This window comes from Plecotus auritus (genome assembly GCF_963455305.1).
Source record: "Plecotus auritus genome assembly, chromosome: 5".
Classification (NCBI taxonomy): domain Eukaryota; kingdom Metazoa; phylum Chordata; class Mammalia; order Chiroptera; family Vespertilionidae; genus Plecotus; species Plecotus auritus.
In genome coordinates this window covers 126187136-126203119 of record NC_137776.1, presented here as the reverse complement: position 1 = coordinate 126203119, position 15984 = coordinate 126187136, and the positions used below count along the sequence as shown (strand labels likewise).

Sequence of the window (15984 nt, the reverse complement as noted above, 5' to 3'; positions counted from 1 at the left end):
ATTAAAAAAAGATAATCCCATAATGATTAAGATGTGACAAGAAAGAAAGTTTTGGAAGCTGGAAAGCAAATGGATGAGGGATAACTAATTTAACAGACTGAGATGTTAGAATCCTAAACCAGGAGTGGGGAAAGCTGGCAGACAACTTGTTTGAGAGTCAAAAGTCTTATGAACTGCCCGGCTGGTGTGGTTCAGTGGTTGAACGTCAACCTATGAACCAGGAGGTCACGGTTTGATTCCCAGACAGGCACATGCCTGGGTTGTGGACTCGATCCTCAGTGGGGGATGTGCAGGAGGCAGCCAATCAATGATTCTCTCTCATCATTGATGTTTCTATCTCTCTCTCCTTCTCCCTTCCTCTCTGAAATCAATAAAAATGTATTTAAAAAAAAGTCTTATGAACTGGAAGCACCAGATACCTTTGGGATTAGGAATTGGAAGTAGCTGTTTGTTCTTAAGTCCCCTTCCCACTAGCATGCTACTCTGGATTGTTACCACTCGGGAGGCTTAATCTCTGGAAATGATAAAATAGAGGGTCTCAAGACTGGGAAAAACAGGAAGATATCATATTTAATGCTGAATATTGAGGAACTATTTCTCCCAGCTTCCTTTTTCTATTGGCTTCACCAGATTTCTGCATTCCATGTGGGAGCTTGGAGGGCTATTCTGTGGGTCACCTGACCTAGCCACGTAGAAAAAAACTAATGATACTGATCTATGGCCCAGCCAGATTCTCCTCCAATGAAGATCACAGGTGTCAAGCTCCACACTGTGTCACCCTGTAGTTACTCCTAATTGAGAGCAAACAACCAAGAATTACCAGATGCTTAGAGAAAGCCTCTACTAGTAGAATGGAGAGAAAAAATTAACTTGAAAGAATCAGAAACTCTTCAGGGAGAAGATTTAACAAACAAGTAGCATTAATATCCTTAGAGCTAAAAGAGATTATATGTCACCTGTGAGGCAAGAACCAGATCCCATAAAAAAGAAAGCTCTTAGAAATTAAAAATCTGAAATCAGAAATTATAAATGTCAATAGAAACATTGGAAGATGAAGATGGAAGAAAACTTCCAGAAAGCTCTGGCATTGTGGCTTAGTTGGTTATGCATCGTTCATGTATTGAAAGGTCACTGGTTCAGGGCACATGCCCAGATTGTGGGTTCAATCTTCAGTTGGGGTGTGTGTGGGAGGCAACCAATTGATGTTTATCTCTCACATCAGTGCTTCTCTCTCCCTCTCCCTTCTTCTTTCCCTAAAATCAATAAAAACACATTTTTTAAAATCTCCCAGAAATTAGTGTGAAAAGACAGATGCAGAAAAATAGAGGAAAGAAAATTTGAAGGCCAATCTGAATAATAGGGAATATTGAAAGAAAGAGATGAGAGAAAAGAGAGGGATCAATTATCAATGAAATTATTTAAGAACACATCTCAGAACTAAAGGTTTTGTCTGAGTTTCCAGATTGAAAGGGCCCATTGAATATTCACCACTGGAAAGAAATAAACCCACTATAAAATTTTTGAAAAAGAGACAAAGGGAAGACCCCAAAACATTCAAAGAGAAAAGGAATGAAAAGAAAAAGGAAAGAAAAATAGGCCACATGCAGAGGGACAGAAATCATAATGGCTTCAGACTTCTTACCTGCAATATGGGCAGCTAGACCATGGAATAATGTCTTGTAGTGAGAGAAACTGGATGGGAGAGAGGCTTTTTGCACTATTTGTACCTTTGAATTTTGAAACTTTGGGATATATGATTCATTCAAAATACAAATGTAATTGAAAAACAGTACTATGAACTGTGGCATTTTTTGTTTAACAAGTGTGTTTGTACATATTTTTTCATTTGATCTTCAGAAAAATTTAACTAGGAGGCATTTTATTCTGAGAGTCAGAGTAATTTAATCAGGTGGTAGGTGATGGAGTCAGACCTGGAAGCCTTTCTTTATTTCTTTTCTAGATGCTGAAACCCTAGTGGAGAAGTATTTGTTACTGTGAAGGTATTATTAGGATGAGAGGGGATTGAGCCTAATTTTGGGGGAGTAAATACTATGGTTCTAAGGGTTGTAGCAGTCGTTTCCAATCTCAATCTTGTGACAGTCCCATGTGTAAGATGTGTTATAATAGTCAAATGTCAAAATTTGTAATCTATCAAGTCTTTTAAAAAGAGTAGCCCTACTCTGGCTGGTGTGGCGCAATGGTTGAGCGTCGACCTCTGAACCAGGTTTGATTCCCAGTCAGGGCACGTGCTCAGGTTTCGGGCTTGATCCCCAGTAGGGAGTTGATCAATTATTCTTATCATTGATGTTTCCATCCTTTTCTCTCTCTCTCACGCTAAAATCAATAAAAACATTAAAAAAAAGAGTAGCCCTATATGTCACAGTTTTTTTTTTTTAAAAAACATTTTAGTTATTTTCTTGAATAGGAGAAAAAGAGTGGCAGTTGGTGCTAGAGCATGTCTCTGGGAATATGTCATCTCATTTCATGGCAAAACCACCTTTGTGTGGAGGGGAAGAAGAGACAGGAAAATGGTAGAATCCCGGTTCTGGGACAGTGAGCTTTTCAAGAGTTTACTGGTGGGCAGTGGTTTCAGGCTTTGTCTTAAGATCGTGCTGTAAATGAAATCAGCTCCAAGGCCTAGGTTTTGAACCCTAGGGATTTAATTTATAGTTGTAAATATACCTGTTATTTTTTTATATTTTTAATAGCTCAAAATACAGAACTTCAAGGAAGGGCAAAAGAGATTGAGAATGCATTTCAGATTTCCCAGCAGAAATGGAAAGAAGAATGCAGAAGATTTGAATGTGATTTGGAAGAAAGAGACAATATAATTCAAAATTGCAATCAAGAATATGACTTACTTTTGAAAGAAAAAAGCAAATTAGAGAAAACTCTACAGGTAAAATATTTTTATAAAGGAATTTCGCTGTATATAATATTCACTGAGATGTGTTACACATTATTTGATGTTGTCCTTGGAAAGGAAGATAATACCAGAAGGCTAGGAAAGCTGATTTCCTTCTTCCCTCCCTCCCCCTCTCTCTTTCTTTTTTCCCTTTAGGATCATTTTTGCAGGCCTCTTTTGTAATATGCTTTAGAATACATTAATATGTATACCGTTTCTTTTGTGAAAAACAGTTTGAAATCTGTGATCAAAATTTAACAAGCACATATAGGCATTTTATAAGAATATAAGGACTTACAGCTTTTTTGGTTCAATAGCATGAACATTTTGAATATAGAAATGTGGGTTCTAGATTTGGTCCGAATATACAATAAATATAGAAAAGTATGTGTCTGACATATGCTTTATTATCTATACAGAGCTCATTCTATATGGATACGATGTATAAACAATTCCATGACCTTTTACTAAAATTATTGTGAGGTATTTATTCTCTCCCCTTCTCCCCCGCTTTTTCTTCCTTTGTACTCTCCAAAGTAAAAGTATGGTTTAAGGTTGAGGTTGCTAGCCACTTAGAAGTAGATTTTGAATTATCTATATTTGCCATATTTTTGAAGTACCAGTTTAAATTAAAACAACAACAACAAATGAACATGATAAAAGTGCTCTAGATTTAAAACTGTTGTAAATGGCTTTTCAGAATCCTGGCAATAAATCTTCACTAGAGATAATTTTACAAAACCATTTACTAAATGGAAAAGTTTTGACACAAGCATTCCCAGACATTGTCAGCAGATCTATTGTTTTCTTCTACAGCAATAGTCATAGCTTGTGTCTTGTTTGTTACTAGAATGGTGCCTGGCATCTGTAAGGGCTCCATTACTATTCTAATAGGGAAAGTTTAGGTGGCGACTAGTGCTACAAGTCCCTGAGTAGCCCTATATAACTTTAACCACTTAAACGGCTTGGAACTATGGGGAAAGAAGGTAACGGATGGCAGCATTCCTTACAGTCAGTCATTCTGCACCTCAAATTACTCGATTTTTAAAAAAATATATTCTTAATGGTTTCAGAGAGGATGGGAGAGGGAGAGAGAGATAGAAACATCAATGATGTGAGAGAATCATTGATTGGCTGCCTCCTGCATGCCTCCTGCTGGGGATCAAGCCTGCAACCCTGGCATGTGCCCTTGACTGGAATCAAACCCAGGACCCTTCAGTCTGCAAGCAGACTTTCTATTCACTGAGCCAAACCAGCTAGGGAAGTTACTTGATCTTGAACAGCTGCTTGGTAGGAGAACTCTGCTTTGATTTTAGGCCATTGGCTTTGAATTGATCTGCACAGAGACCCCTGGGAAATTAGGGATTGAGTAGGAGTCGCTATTTAGCCCTAGGGGGAAAAGGCTCCTGGCTCTTGTGATAGCTTTCCATTAGTGAAAAACCTAGGAGTAATCTTTAGTACACAGCTCTGTGCTGTTGTTAGGTGGACACAGGAGGCTTTCCTTCTCTCTCAGAAACCACAGAATCGTTCTCCTGTGTGAATGGGGACCGAGTTTTGAACCTTATAGGTTAGAATATTTGGCTTCTCAAGAAACCTGCATTTTATATATTTAAGATTTTGAACTAACTTAGATCTAGCAAACATAGTACGACTAGGAAAACCCAAAAAGAAAAGCCAATATTGTTTACCTGTAGAACTAGAAATTAATGACAGTCCAAACTTCTTAAAAAATATTCTTTTACTTATCAAATTCTTGACACTCTAGAATTTCCTTATCCTGACTCCTTCCTTCTCCCCTTTTGGAAATACAGTGTTTTCTGTCACATTTATATATACATTGTTAGGGATAATCTAAACAGTTTGTTCATAGGTAATCAGATATTTCCATATTATGTACTTTACACATAGATTTACATATAGATTACATAACATTTATGTATTTTGTATTTGTCTCTTTATCATATAATGCATTTTGTTAAAACCTCTGAAGTTAAAAATTTCAGGAAAATTGGTTTAAATATATGCCTATGTGTGTATATATAACATGTTCCTTATATTAAATAGGTAAGCATTGCTTCTTATTCAGATCAAAATATAACCGTTCTATTAACATAAACTGTAGTAAGTTTTGATAAGATAGGTAAGGAGCATTTTTGTACATTAAAATTGGGGATAAAGGAAGAAAACTAACTTTTACTGATCTGATAGTAAAGCAAGATTTTATTCATATAAAGGAAGCATTGGAGAAACATCTGCAGGAGAAGAATGAAATGGACTCTCATATCAGGGAGACAGCATTGGAGGAGTTTAGATTACAAGCAGAACAATGGGAAGCAGAGAGAAGAGAGTTACAATTTATAGTACAGGTATTTTAAAATAATAACACAATTCCTTAAGTATGTCTTTTTAATGCTGATGATACTAAAATTACATTAGTGCAATCATTGATTGGCCTGCTCAAAGGGAAAATAATTCCTAGTCTTCAATCTCTGGAAGATGTTTTGTTTGTAGTTACATGACAATATGGGCAACTGTTACCAAGAGGGACATCTCAAAATCATATAATTTGTTTTTTTAATCCTCACCTGAGGATATGTTTTCATTGATTTTAGAGAGAGAAGATGGGAGATAGAGAGAGAAAAACATCAGTGTGAGAAACATCCATCGGTTGCCTCTCGTACATGCCCCTACTGGGGATCGAACCTGCAACCTAGGTATGTGCCCTGACCTGACGGGTTTGAACCCACAAGCTTTTGTGTATGGGTTGATGCTCCAAGTGACTGAGTCATCAGGTCAGGGCTACATTTAGTATTTTATTTTTTCAATTTAACATAATTATGTGAGACTGTTAGCATTTTTTAATAGCCTAAAGAAATAGAATAATGTCTATCCACTATACAGTACACCTGAGACTAATACAAAATAATATTGATTGTAACTGTAATTGAAAAATAAAATTAAAATGTTAATATATTAAAAAAATAAAAGAAATAGAATAGATTTTGTATTTTAAATGATGTATACAAATCTTACACCGTAGTGATTTTGAGCTATTTTTTTAATTTTTAATAAATCTTTAATGTTCAGATTATTACAGTTGTTCCTCTTTTTTCCCCCCATAGCTCCCCTCCACCCGGTTCCCACCCCACCCTCTGCCCTTACTGCCCCCCCACTGTCCTCATCCATAGGTGTACGATTTTTGTCCAGTCTCTTCCCGCACCCCACACAACCCTTTGCCCCCAAGAATTGTCAGTCCACTCCCTTTCTATGCCCCTGATTCTATTATATTCACCAGTTTATTCTGTTCATCAGATTTTTTATTCACTTGATTTTTAGATTCACTTGTTGATAGATATGTATTTGTTGTTCATTATTTTTATCTTTACCTTTTTCTTCTTCTTCCTCTTCTTAAAGAACACCTTTCAGCATTTCATATAATACTGGTTTGGCGGTGATGAACTCCTTTAGCTTTTTCTTGTCTGTGAAGCTCTTTATCTGACCTTCAATTCTGAATGATAGCTTTACTGGGTAGAGTAATCTTGGTTGTAGGTTCTTGCTATTCATCACTTTGAATATTTCTTGCCACTCCCGTCTGGCCTGCATAGTTTCTGTTGAGAAATCAGCTGACAATTGTATGGGTGCTCCCTTGTAGGTAACTAACTGTTTTTCTCTTGCTGCTTTTAATATTCTCTCTTTGTCTTTTGCTCTTGGCATTTTAATTATTACGTGTCTTGGTGTGGTCCTCTTTGGATTCCTTTTGTTCAGGGTTCTCTGCGCTTCCTGGACTTGTAAGTCTATTTCTTTCACCAGGTGGGGGAAGTTTTCTGTCATTATTTTTTCAAATAGGTTTTCAGTATCTTGCTCTCTCTTCTTCTGGCACCCCCATAATTCGGATGTTGGTACGCTTGAAGTTGTCCCAGAGGCTCCTTACACTGTCTTCATTTTTTTGGATTCTTTTTTCTTTTTGCTTTTCCAGTTGGGTGTTTTTTGCTTCTTTGTATTTCAAATCTTTGACTTGATTCTTCCAATCCTCTAGTCTGCTGTTGGATCTTTGTATATTATTTTTTATTTCAGTCAGTGTATGCTTAATTTCTAGTTGGTCCTTTTTCATATCCTCAAGGGTCTCGCTCAATTTATCAGCCTTTTCTAGAAAATTCTTGAAAAACTTTATAACTGTGGTTTTGAACTCTATATCCAGTCGATTGCTTTCCTCCATTTCTGTCATTTGTGGCCTGTTTCTTTGTCTCTGCATTTTGGCTGCTTCCCTGAGTTGATACAGTGGCTTTTTGTGCGAGGTGTCCTATAGGGCCCAGTGGCTCAGCCTTCCCAGTTACCTGAGGTGGACACTCTTGGTGCACCCTTTGTGGGCTGTGTGCACAGTCTTGTTGTAGTTAAGCCTTGATTGTTGTTGGTATCACTGGGAGGAATTGACCTCCAGGCCAATTGGCTGTGAGGATCAGCTGTGTCTACGCTGGGAGAACTTCTGTGCTGGGGACACCCTTATGAGACAAGACTTGCTTCAATGGGGCTTTGGTGCTCACTGAGTCTGCCCCCTGAGTGTGTCTCTTATTGATCTGAGGAGTTGTAATCTGGATGGTCCCACTCTGACCCCTGGGTACACTGGCTTTTGGATCTCCAGGGAGGTGCTAATTTAGCCTCTGCCTGAGGCCACCCAGCAGGAGCTATGGAGAGATCTGCAGATTTCTCTTCTTTGTTTGGGTTTTGGATGTGCCCAGATGAGGCCCAGCTGTGAAGCAATGCAAGCTGCTGCGGGGCCTTGGGCCTTCTTTTGGATGTTCTGGGTCTCACTGACTCAGCTGCAGTTTATTAGGTAAGTTTAGAATTCAAAGGACCAGGTCATTCATATGCAAAAGCCTCTGTGCTCAGCGTGGAGGGGGTGGAGTCTCAGGGTGGAGCAAACAGCAATGGCTTCCCGTCAGCCCTGCCCCAAGAGGCCCCTGGGTCTCAGTGTCCTGCGGTAATCGCTTCAAGCACCTCTGAGAGAAAGCTGCCCTCAAGTTTTGCCTGCTGCCAGACAGTCCAGTTTCTCCCCGTATGAGTCTGGGTCCCCAGAGTCTCGCCCGGAACTGGAGTTCAGAGCAGTCGCGAGCTTTTGTCTCCCTCCAGATTGAGAAAGCCAGCCTTGTACTCAGTTGCCAGCCTTTCCTTGTGCCTCCGTACCTCTGCCTTCCGCAGCTCCTGTGAGTCTCAGTGTGCTTTTCTCTTTCCTTCTAGTTGTAGGATTTCCACTCAGCCAGCCTTCCTGTGGTTCTGGATGATGTCCGTTTTGTCCTTTAGTTGTAGTTTTGAAATTGTTGTGCGAGACAGCAGTTTAGGTGTTTACCTATGCCGCCATCTTGGTTTCTCTCTATTTTGAACTATTTTTAAGTGGTGTAGTGCAGATTCTTAATCATCTATTAAACTCTCCCCCTGCAACACACAGAATACCCTTCAAATAGTCCAGTTTGAAAATCACTGATTACATCTAACCCCCTTTAAAGATGAGCAGATGGAAATTTATGACTTACTCAGGTCATAGACTGTGTGGTTAATGTGGGAAAAGACTACAAGTCTGCAGATTCTCACTCCAGTGTACTTTGCATTTGTTCAGAAGATTACATGTAAATTATTTTGAAGGAGAGATAGGAGAAATTCAAACTGTGAATTAATTCACTAACCAACTAATTTAAATTTTCAAATAAATTTCTGTCATTCCTCTATTACTTATTTTGTGATGACAAACAATATAGTATTAGTTACAGGTGTACAACCCTGTGATTAGACATTTATATTACTTACAAAGTGATCACCCAATAAATCTAGTACCCATCTGCCACCATACATAGTTTTTACAATACTAGAGGCCTGATGCCGCGGCCGGGGGTCTCTGCCCCCTCTGCCGCAGCCCCCGCCCGCTGTGGCTTTGTCTGGAAGGAAGGACGTCTAGTCAACAGAGCGGCAAACCACAGCTTGTGAGCCGCATGTGGCTCGCGAGCCACAGTTTGCCGACCACTGCCAACAAGGAATATTTTTTTGCCGTTTCCTGAGAAACTGATCACTGATGCCCTGTGTAAGCAAATGGCATAGAAAAATGGCACTGGTACTGCTTGTTTTTCCCCCAAACAGGAAATACCTTAATATTGAGTTTATAAAGTTACTATGTATTGTACTCATGGTAAAAACATGCTCCTAGCTTAGGGAAATTTAAAAGCAGAAAGTAAAGGTTTTGCTCCCTCCCTCTTCAATCCCACTCCTCATCTAAGGATTTATAGACATATATTATCTTATTTACATAGTGACATTATATGCCTCAATAATATTTGGTGTCCATCTTTTAATTTTCTTAAATTATTCTTGTTGTGTTTGCATGATATTCTGTCATGTGAAAGTTCCTAATATATTTAAGGAATTCCTTATTGATGGACATTTTATTTTCTTTAATTTTTTTTGCTCTAATTGTAAATGATTAACATTATTGTTTATATCTTTTTTATAAAAAATATATTTTATTGATTTTTTTACAGAGAGGAAGGGAGAGTAAGAGTTAGAAACATCGATGAGAGAGAAACATCGATCAGCTGCCTCCTGCACACCCCCTACTAGGGATGTGCCTGCAACCAAGGTACATGCCTTTCACTGGAATCGAACCTGGGACCCTTCAGTCCACAGGCCGACGCTCTATCCACTGAGCCAAACCGGTTAGGGCTTGTTTATATCTTTAAGCTGTTGTAGAAGTGATTCAGCTATGTGCATGCCTAGAAGTATTGATAAGTATTATACAAATAGAGGCCCGATGCACAAAATTCGTGCATGGAGGGGGTGTCCCTCAGCCCAGCTTGCACCCTCTCCAATCTGGGACCCCTTGAGAAATGTCCGACCACCCATTTAGTCCCGATCCCACTGAGATTGGGCCTAAACGGGCTGTTGAACATCCCTCTCACAATCCAGGGCTGTTGGCTCCCAACAGCTTGCCTGTCTGTGCCTGATTGCCCCTAACTGTTTCTGCCTGCCAGCCTGATCACCCTCTAACCACTCTACTGCCAGCCTGATCGACGCCTAACTGCTCCCCGGCCGGCCCGATTGCCCCTAACTGCCCTCCCCTGCCAGCCTGGTCACTTCTAACTGCCCTCCCCTGCAGGCCTGGCCCCCCCCCAACTGCCCTCCATGCAGGCCTGGTCCCCCCCAACTGCCCTCCCCTGCCAGGCTGGGTCCCCCCCAAACTGCCCTTCCCTGCTGGCCTGGTCATTTCTAACTGCCCTCCCCTGCAGGCCTGGCCCCTCCCATCTGCACTCCCTTCCAGGCCTGGTCCCCCCCAACTGCCCTTCCCTGCTGGTCTGGTCACCCCTAACTGCCCTCCCCTGCAGAACTGGTCCCCCCCAACTGCCCTCCCCTGCCGGGCTGGGTCCCCCCCAAACTGCCCTCCCCTGCAGGCCTGGTCCCTCCCAACTGCCCTCCCCTGCCGGGCTGGGTCCCCCCCAAACTGCCCTCCCCTGCAGGCCTCGGTCTCCCCCAACTACCCTCCTCTGCTGGCCTGGTCACCCCCAACTGCCCACAACTGCCCTCCCCTGCAGGCCATCTTGTTGCGGCCATCTTGTGTCCACATGGGGGTGGCCATCTTGTAACTTGGAGTGATGGTCAATTTACATATTACTCTTTTGTTAGGTAGGATGTTAGTCCCAGTTTATAGTTTACAGCAGCAAACACTTTTTTTTATATATATATATATTTTATTGATTTTTTACAGAGAGGAAGGAAGAGGGATAGATAGTCAGAAACATCGATGAGAGAGAAACATCGATCAGCTGCCTCTTGCACACCTCCTACTGGGGATGTGCCCGCAACCAAGTTACATGCCCTTGACCGGAATCGAACCTGGGACCTTTCAGTCCGCAGGTTGACGCTCTATCCACTGAGCCAAACCGGTTTTGGCAAACACTTTTTTTTTTGGTTAATCCTCACCCAAGGATATTTTCTCCATTGATTTTTAGAGAAAGTGGGAGGGGGATGGGGGGAGAGAAGAGAAAAGAGAAATGAAACATTGATGTGAGAGATACACATAGATTGTTTGCCTCCTGCACACGCCTGGACTAGGACCGGGGATTGAACCTGCAACCCAGGTACGTGCACTTGACCAGGAATTGAACTCATGACCTGTTGGTTCATAGACCAACACTCTAACCACCTTGCACACTGGCCAGAGCAGCAAACACTTTTTGATTGTAACACTATGCTGGCTTTGGGGATTTAGAGAGGAGAAGCTAGATTGTAAATAGGTGTATTGATATATTTTCTAAGCTAGGAAGAAGTACTTTCGTTCTGATACATTTCTAACGCTGCTTCTATAATTCTTCAGAACTGAAACCATATTTTGGAGTCTGAGAGATATTGTTTATATGAAAACATATGAAAAATCATACTTTTGGGCTATGTTTCTGGAAGATGTAGAAAGAAAGCAAGTTTATTTTTTAACAGCACAATGTGGTTTGCTGTAATGCTAAATGTCAGTTCTAACACAGGCCTCATTTTAAAATATTTTAAGTTCAACACCTCCCTCTAGTGGAAAAAAGAAAAATTCCCTTAACTTCCAGTTCTTAATATCATTTTATTCGTTAAACACACACACACTTCACTGTAAGGATTAGAAAATAAATTCTTTGATAAAATTGGAAAAATTTTCTTGGAAGAAGGCAAATTAATTTTGTATGAGATGTTTTATGGTTCTTTTTAATTTTCTTGTATGTTATACTGTACCCCAGACTTGGGTTGTATTGATAAAACCATAAAATTAAAACAAATATTTGAACATATAAAAAATAACAGGGATTAACATAACCAATATCCAGTATAACAAACCAATTCCATTAATATAGCTAATATGTACCTTCTAGATCATGTATTTGTCATATTTGCTTCAGAATAAAAAGCAAACAATAAATTGTTAAATCATTGAAGACTATTCTGAATCATTTCACCCTCCCACCACAACCCTACCCCCAAAAGATGAACATTATTTTGAAGTTGGTGTTCAATTTTCTGTCTGTGTACATTGATAGTGTATCATATTATTTTATAATTTTCTTTGTTTACAGAATATCATACAGTATACCTTACCTTTTTCATTTGTTTTATTGATATTTATTCAAGTTAACAAAGTAATTCTGGTTCATTCAGTTTAACTTATGTATGGTATTGTATCCTATGCATATACCATACTTGATTTATCCATTACTTGATTGATTGAGACTTAAATTCTTTCCAAGTTTTAATTATTGCAGATAGTGCTTCTGTAAACATCAGGTACTTTTGTTTATGTGGGTATGTATTTAATGCATATGCAATTTAATGCGTGCCACGTTGTTCTCCCAAATGGTTATACCAATGTGAGAGAAGACTTTATTTTCTCTGACAGTCTCTTGAACACTTGGTATTTTTCAGATTTAATTTTTTTGGCAGTAAGATGTATATGAAATTATATCTCATTCTTGTTTAATTTTCTATTTCCCTGACATTGAGCATGATATTGTTTATTGGATATTTATGTTTCTTTTGTGAACTGCCATTTTATATTTTTTCTTTTGGATTGTTTATATATTTTTATTAATTTATAGGGACTTTTTATATGTTTGGTTACCAGTTCTTGGTTATTAATATCCCTATTGCAAACATCTTTTTTCTTTTTGTGGAGACAATTTACATTGTGTTTGATGTACAGTTTGAAATTTTAATGTAGTTGAATTTATCCGTCTTCATTCATAGTGCTTTTTATGTCCTATGTCACCTAAAATTATAAAGAGAATATATATTTTTTCTCTATGTAGCATGAGATGGGATCTAATATTATTCTTTGCCAAGTGGATAGCCAAATGTCCCTGTGCCAGTTATTCAGCTGTCTATTCTGTTACCACTGAATGATTTATAATATTGTCTATTTCACATACCAAGTTCCTTTATATCTAAGGCTTAGTTCCTGGGTGCTCTGTTCTGTTCCACTTTTATATCTATTTATGAATCAATAATAAATGTTTTATCATGATTTACAGTAATTCTTGATCTCTAGTAGGTCAAGTTCCCCTCTCCTTATTCTTAATATTTTTTTGGGGAAAAAGGAGAGTTATTCATAGCCTTCACTGTTCCATGTGAGTTTGAGGATTGGCTTCTTGTATGCCACCAAAAAATCTTGTAATTTTGGTTGGGATTGGATTATATTGCTAGATCTATTTGGCAAAGAGTTGATGTTCTCAGTGCATATTACTTCTATTATCCATTCTTTTATATTTTTGCTCTATTTTCTGGAGGTATTTCCTCAATTTTATATTGCAACCTTTATATTGCATTTTTATTTCTGCTTTTGGGTTTTTAATTTCCAAGAGTTCATTCTTGTTCTTTGACTATATCTTTTTATAGTAGACTCTTTTTGTTTCATGTTTGTAATATCTTAACTTTCTATGAATGTAAGTCATACTTGTATTGAAGGTGTTTTTTTTCCTGCCTCTCTTGATTACTATTATTATTTTTTCTGATCATCATTTTTATTTTTGGTGTTAACAGTTCAGGCACATAGTGTTGTTTCGTTAAAACAACAGAAGTCCATATTATCCTGATAATGTAAATTTAATCTTCAGATATGTTTTTCACAAAAAAAGAATTCGACAGACTTGAGACCCTTAAGTAAAATATGAAAATAACATCAAGTCACTTTTTTTGAAATTGCTTTTAGAAAAGTTATATCTTTGCTTTGTTTTATTAATTTAATTAATGCAATAAATTAATTTACTCATTAAAACCCAAAGTTTTAGAAATATTACATTGTTCTAATTTTTTTCTAATTTTATTATTGTAAATTATGAGAAGTATCAAAATTGTATCTAGTTATTAAACTCTTTTTCCAGGATAGAGAGGGACATTTATTTGTCAGGGTGATTTCTGAGTTTATTTGGAAAAAGAGATTGAGATATTTAAGTAGAAGAGTGCCTGTTATTATTTTTCTTTCAGTAGTATGAGAGATTGGAGAAGTTGAAAACGTGAGAGAAAATGAAACACAGCCATCTAGTGGATGCAACTTTAAGAGCTGGAAGCTATAAGCATAAAGTACCATGAGCTCATCAAAATCTCTCATGGGTTATTCTGAGGCATCCAGGCCACTCATTCCTTATCACCCAAGGAGCAACGTCCACTTGTATTACTAAATACTTTAAAATTTTAATGAAAGGGGAAAACATTATACTAGTATATGACAGTTGAACTACAGAATTCTGTAAAGATCCTCAGAGGCCATTTGAACTAGCATAGCATTTTAGTAAGCTATACACGTTTCAGTTGTAATATGTATTAATCAGATTTAAAAAATTGTAAACCTCCAATAATGTTTTTACAATACATGTATATCCTGAAACATTGCTGGAAAATAACTTGGCCTCCCTGGCCTATGCAGAATAATCTACTGTTCCGGTGGAAGCACAGACTTAGTTACTTATTGTCTACCACAGAATACACGTTAGTCAATGTTGGCTTATACATTCTGTTGATGCAAAAATGAATGTTTTCCAGGAGCAAGATAGTGCTGTACAAAGTATGCACAAGAAAGTAGAAAAATTAGAAACTGAACACATGGATTGCTCTGACCTTTTACGGCGACAAACAAGTGAACTTGAACTTAGCACTCAACGAGAGGAACGTCTTCGAAAAGAATTTGAGGTATACTTTCTCATTCTTTTATAACATACTTGGGGCCCAATGTACAAATTCTTGCACCTTGAAAGGAACTGTGGGCTGCTAGGCTGCAGTGGGCATAGGGGCGGGTTTTGGCCCATCCTCTGCACCCCCACCTGACCCCTCTCACCACAGCCCCTGGTCTCCTCTCTGCCAGCAGCCCTGCTCCCGCCGCTGCTGCCGCTCCCATGCACTGACAGCTCCGGCCCTGCTTGTACCCGCTGATGGCGAGGAGCGGAGCGATAGAGGCCAGCGCCAGCAGCAGGTGTGAAAATGGCCGGCGCCTTCAGCTGGTGCAAGTGGTGGCTGCTGCCCAGATTGCCCCTCAGGAGCAGGGGGAGATGGAGAAGCCCTCAACTGTGATTGGGGCCGTCAGCCGCTGCTCGGACCTGCTGACAGCACCGAGCAGTTAGGACTGGTGCCAGGCGCCGGCAGTGGGTGCGAGCGGCTGGCTGCTCCGGCACTGGCTGTGGGTGCGAAGGGGGCTGGCGGCGACAGGGGTGCGAGTGGCAGCTCCAGCGTTAGCAGCGGGTGTGAGAGGTGGCAACATTGGCATTGGTTGTTGCCTCGATGACAGTGACCAGCACCCCTCCTTGGTCTGGCGCCCCTGTTCAACTGCTTCACCATCCCGCTGCAGCCAACGCCTGCCATGTTCCGTGCTCTGCCGCATGCTGCTGAAGCCTGCCATGGTCTGCGCATGCCCCTGGTGGTCAGCACACGTCATAGCGACCGGTTGTTTGGTTGTTCTGCCGTTTGGTCTATTTGCATATTAGCCTTTTATTATATAGGCTATATGTTTTCCAGTCAGTAATTTCAGGTCAGAGAAAGTTTTACTGTGCAATAAAATATGAAACTGCTTTTTAAGCATTTATTTATATTGAATATTTTGCTTTTCTGAAAACTTTTGAATCTGAGTAAATTATATTTTGTTCCTAATTTTTAACATTAATTCTCATGAAATATTGGGAAAGTTTCAGGGTAATTATTTACATTATGAGGTTGAAGAAGCAATACAGGGAAAGATTTTATATACAAAATATTAAATTCTCTAAGTTTGTAGTTTGAATCATGAATTCTAGCTACATGATTTTGTGGAATAGTTCTCAGGTAAGACTAGATGAAAAAGGGATATCAGTTTACAAATGAAAAATAAAAGTATGATTTTTATGAGTAATACTGATAAGCATTTTAATTAATCTTGAGAGAGATTGTATTTGTTAATTATTTTTAAATAATTTTAAAATTTCCTTTTGCTTGGTGGTAAATTAAATATTTTACTAGATAGCCCTTGCTGGTTTGGCTCAGTGGATAGAGCGTCAGCCCACGGACTGAAGGATCCTGGGTTCGATTCCAGTCAAGGGCACATATCT

General features: G+C 39.2%; 1 protein-coding gene across 1 annotated transcript in view; it reads left to right on the top strand.

Annotated features, from left to right (window-relative positions):
- CCDC171 (coiled-coil domain containing 171) overlaps nucleotides 1-15984 on the top strand; it is a 300242-nt gene that overhangs the window by 28942 nt on the left and 255316 nt on the right. The window contains exons 5-7 of the mRNA XM_080668398.1: nucleotides 2709-2899; nucleotides 5140-5271; nucleotides 14453-14599. Of these exons, the coding sequence (XP_080524524.1) occupies nucleotides 2709-2899; nucleotides 5140-5271; nucleotides 14453-14599 (470 nt within the window). The remainder of the gene's footprint in view (nucleotides 1-2708; nucleotides 2900-5139; nucleotides 5272-14452; nucleotides 14600-15984) is intronic.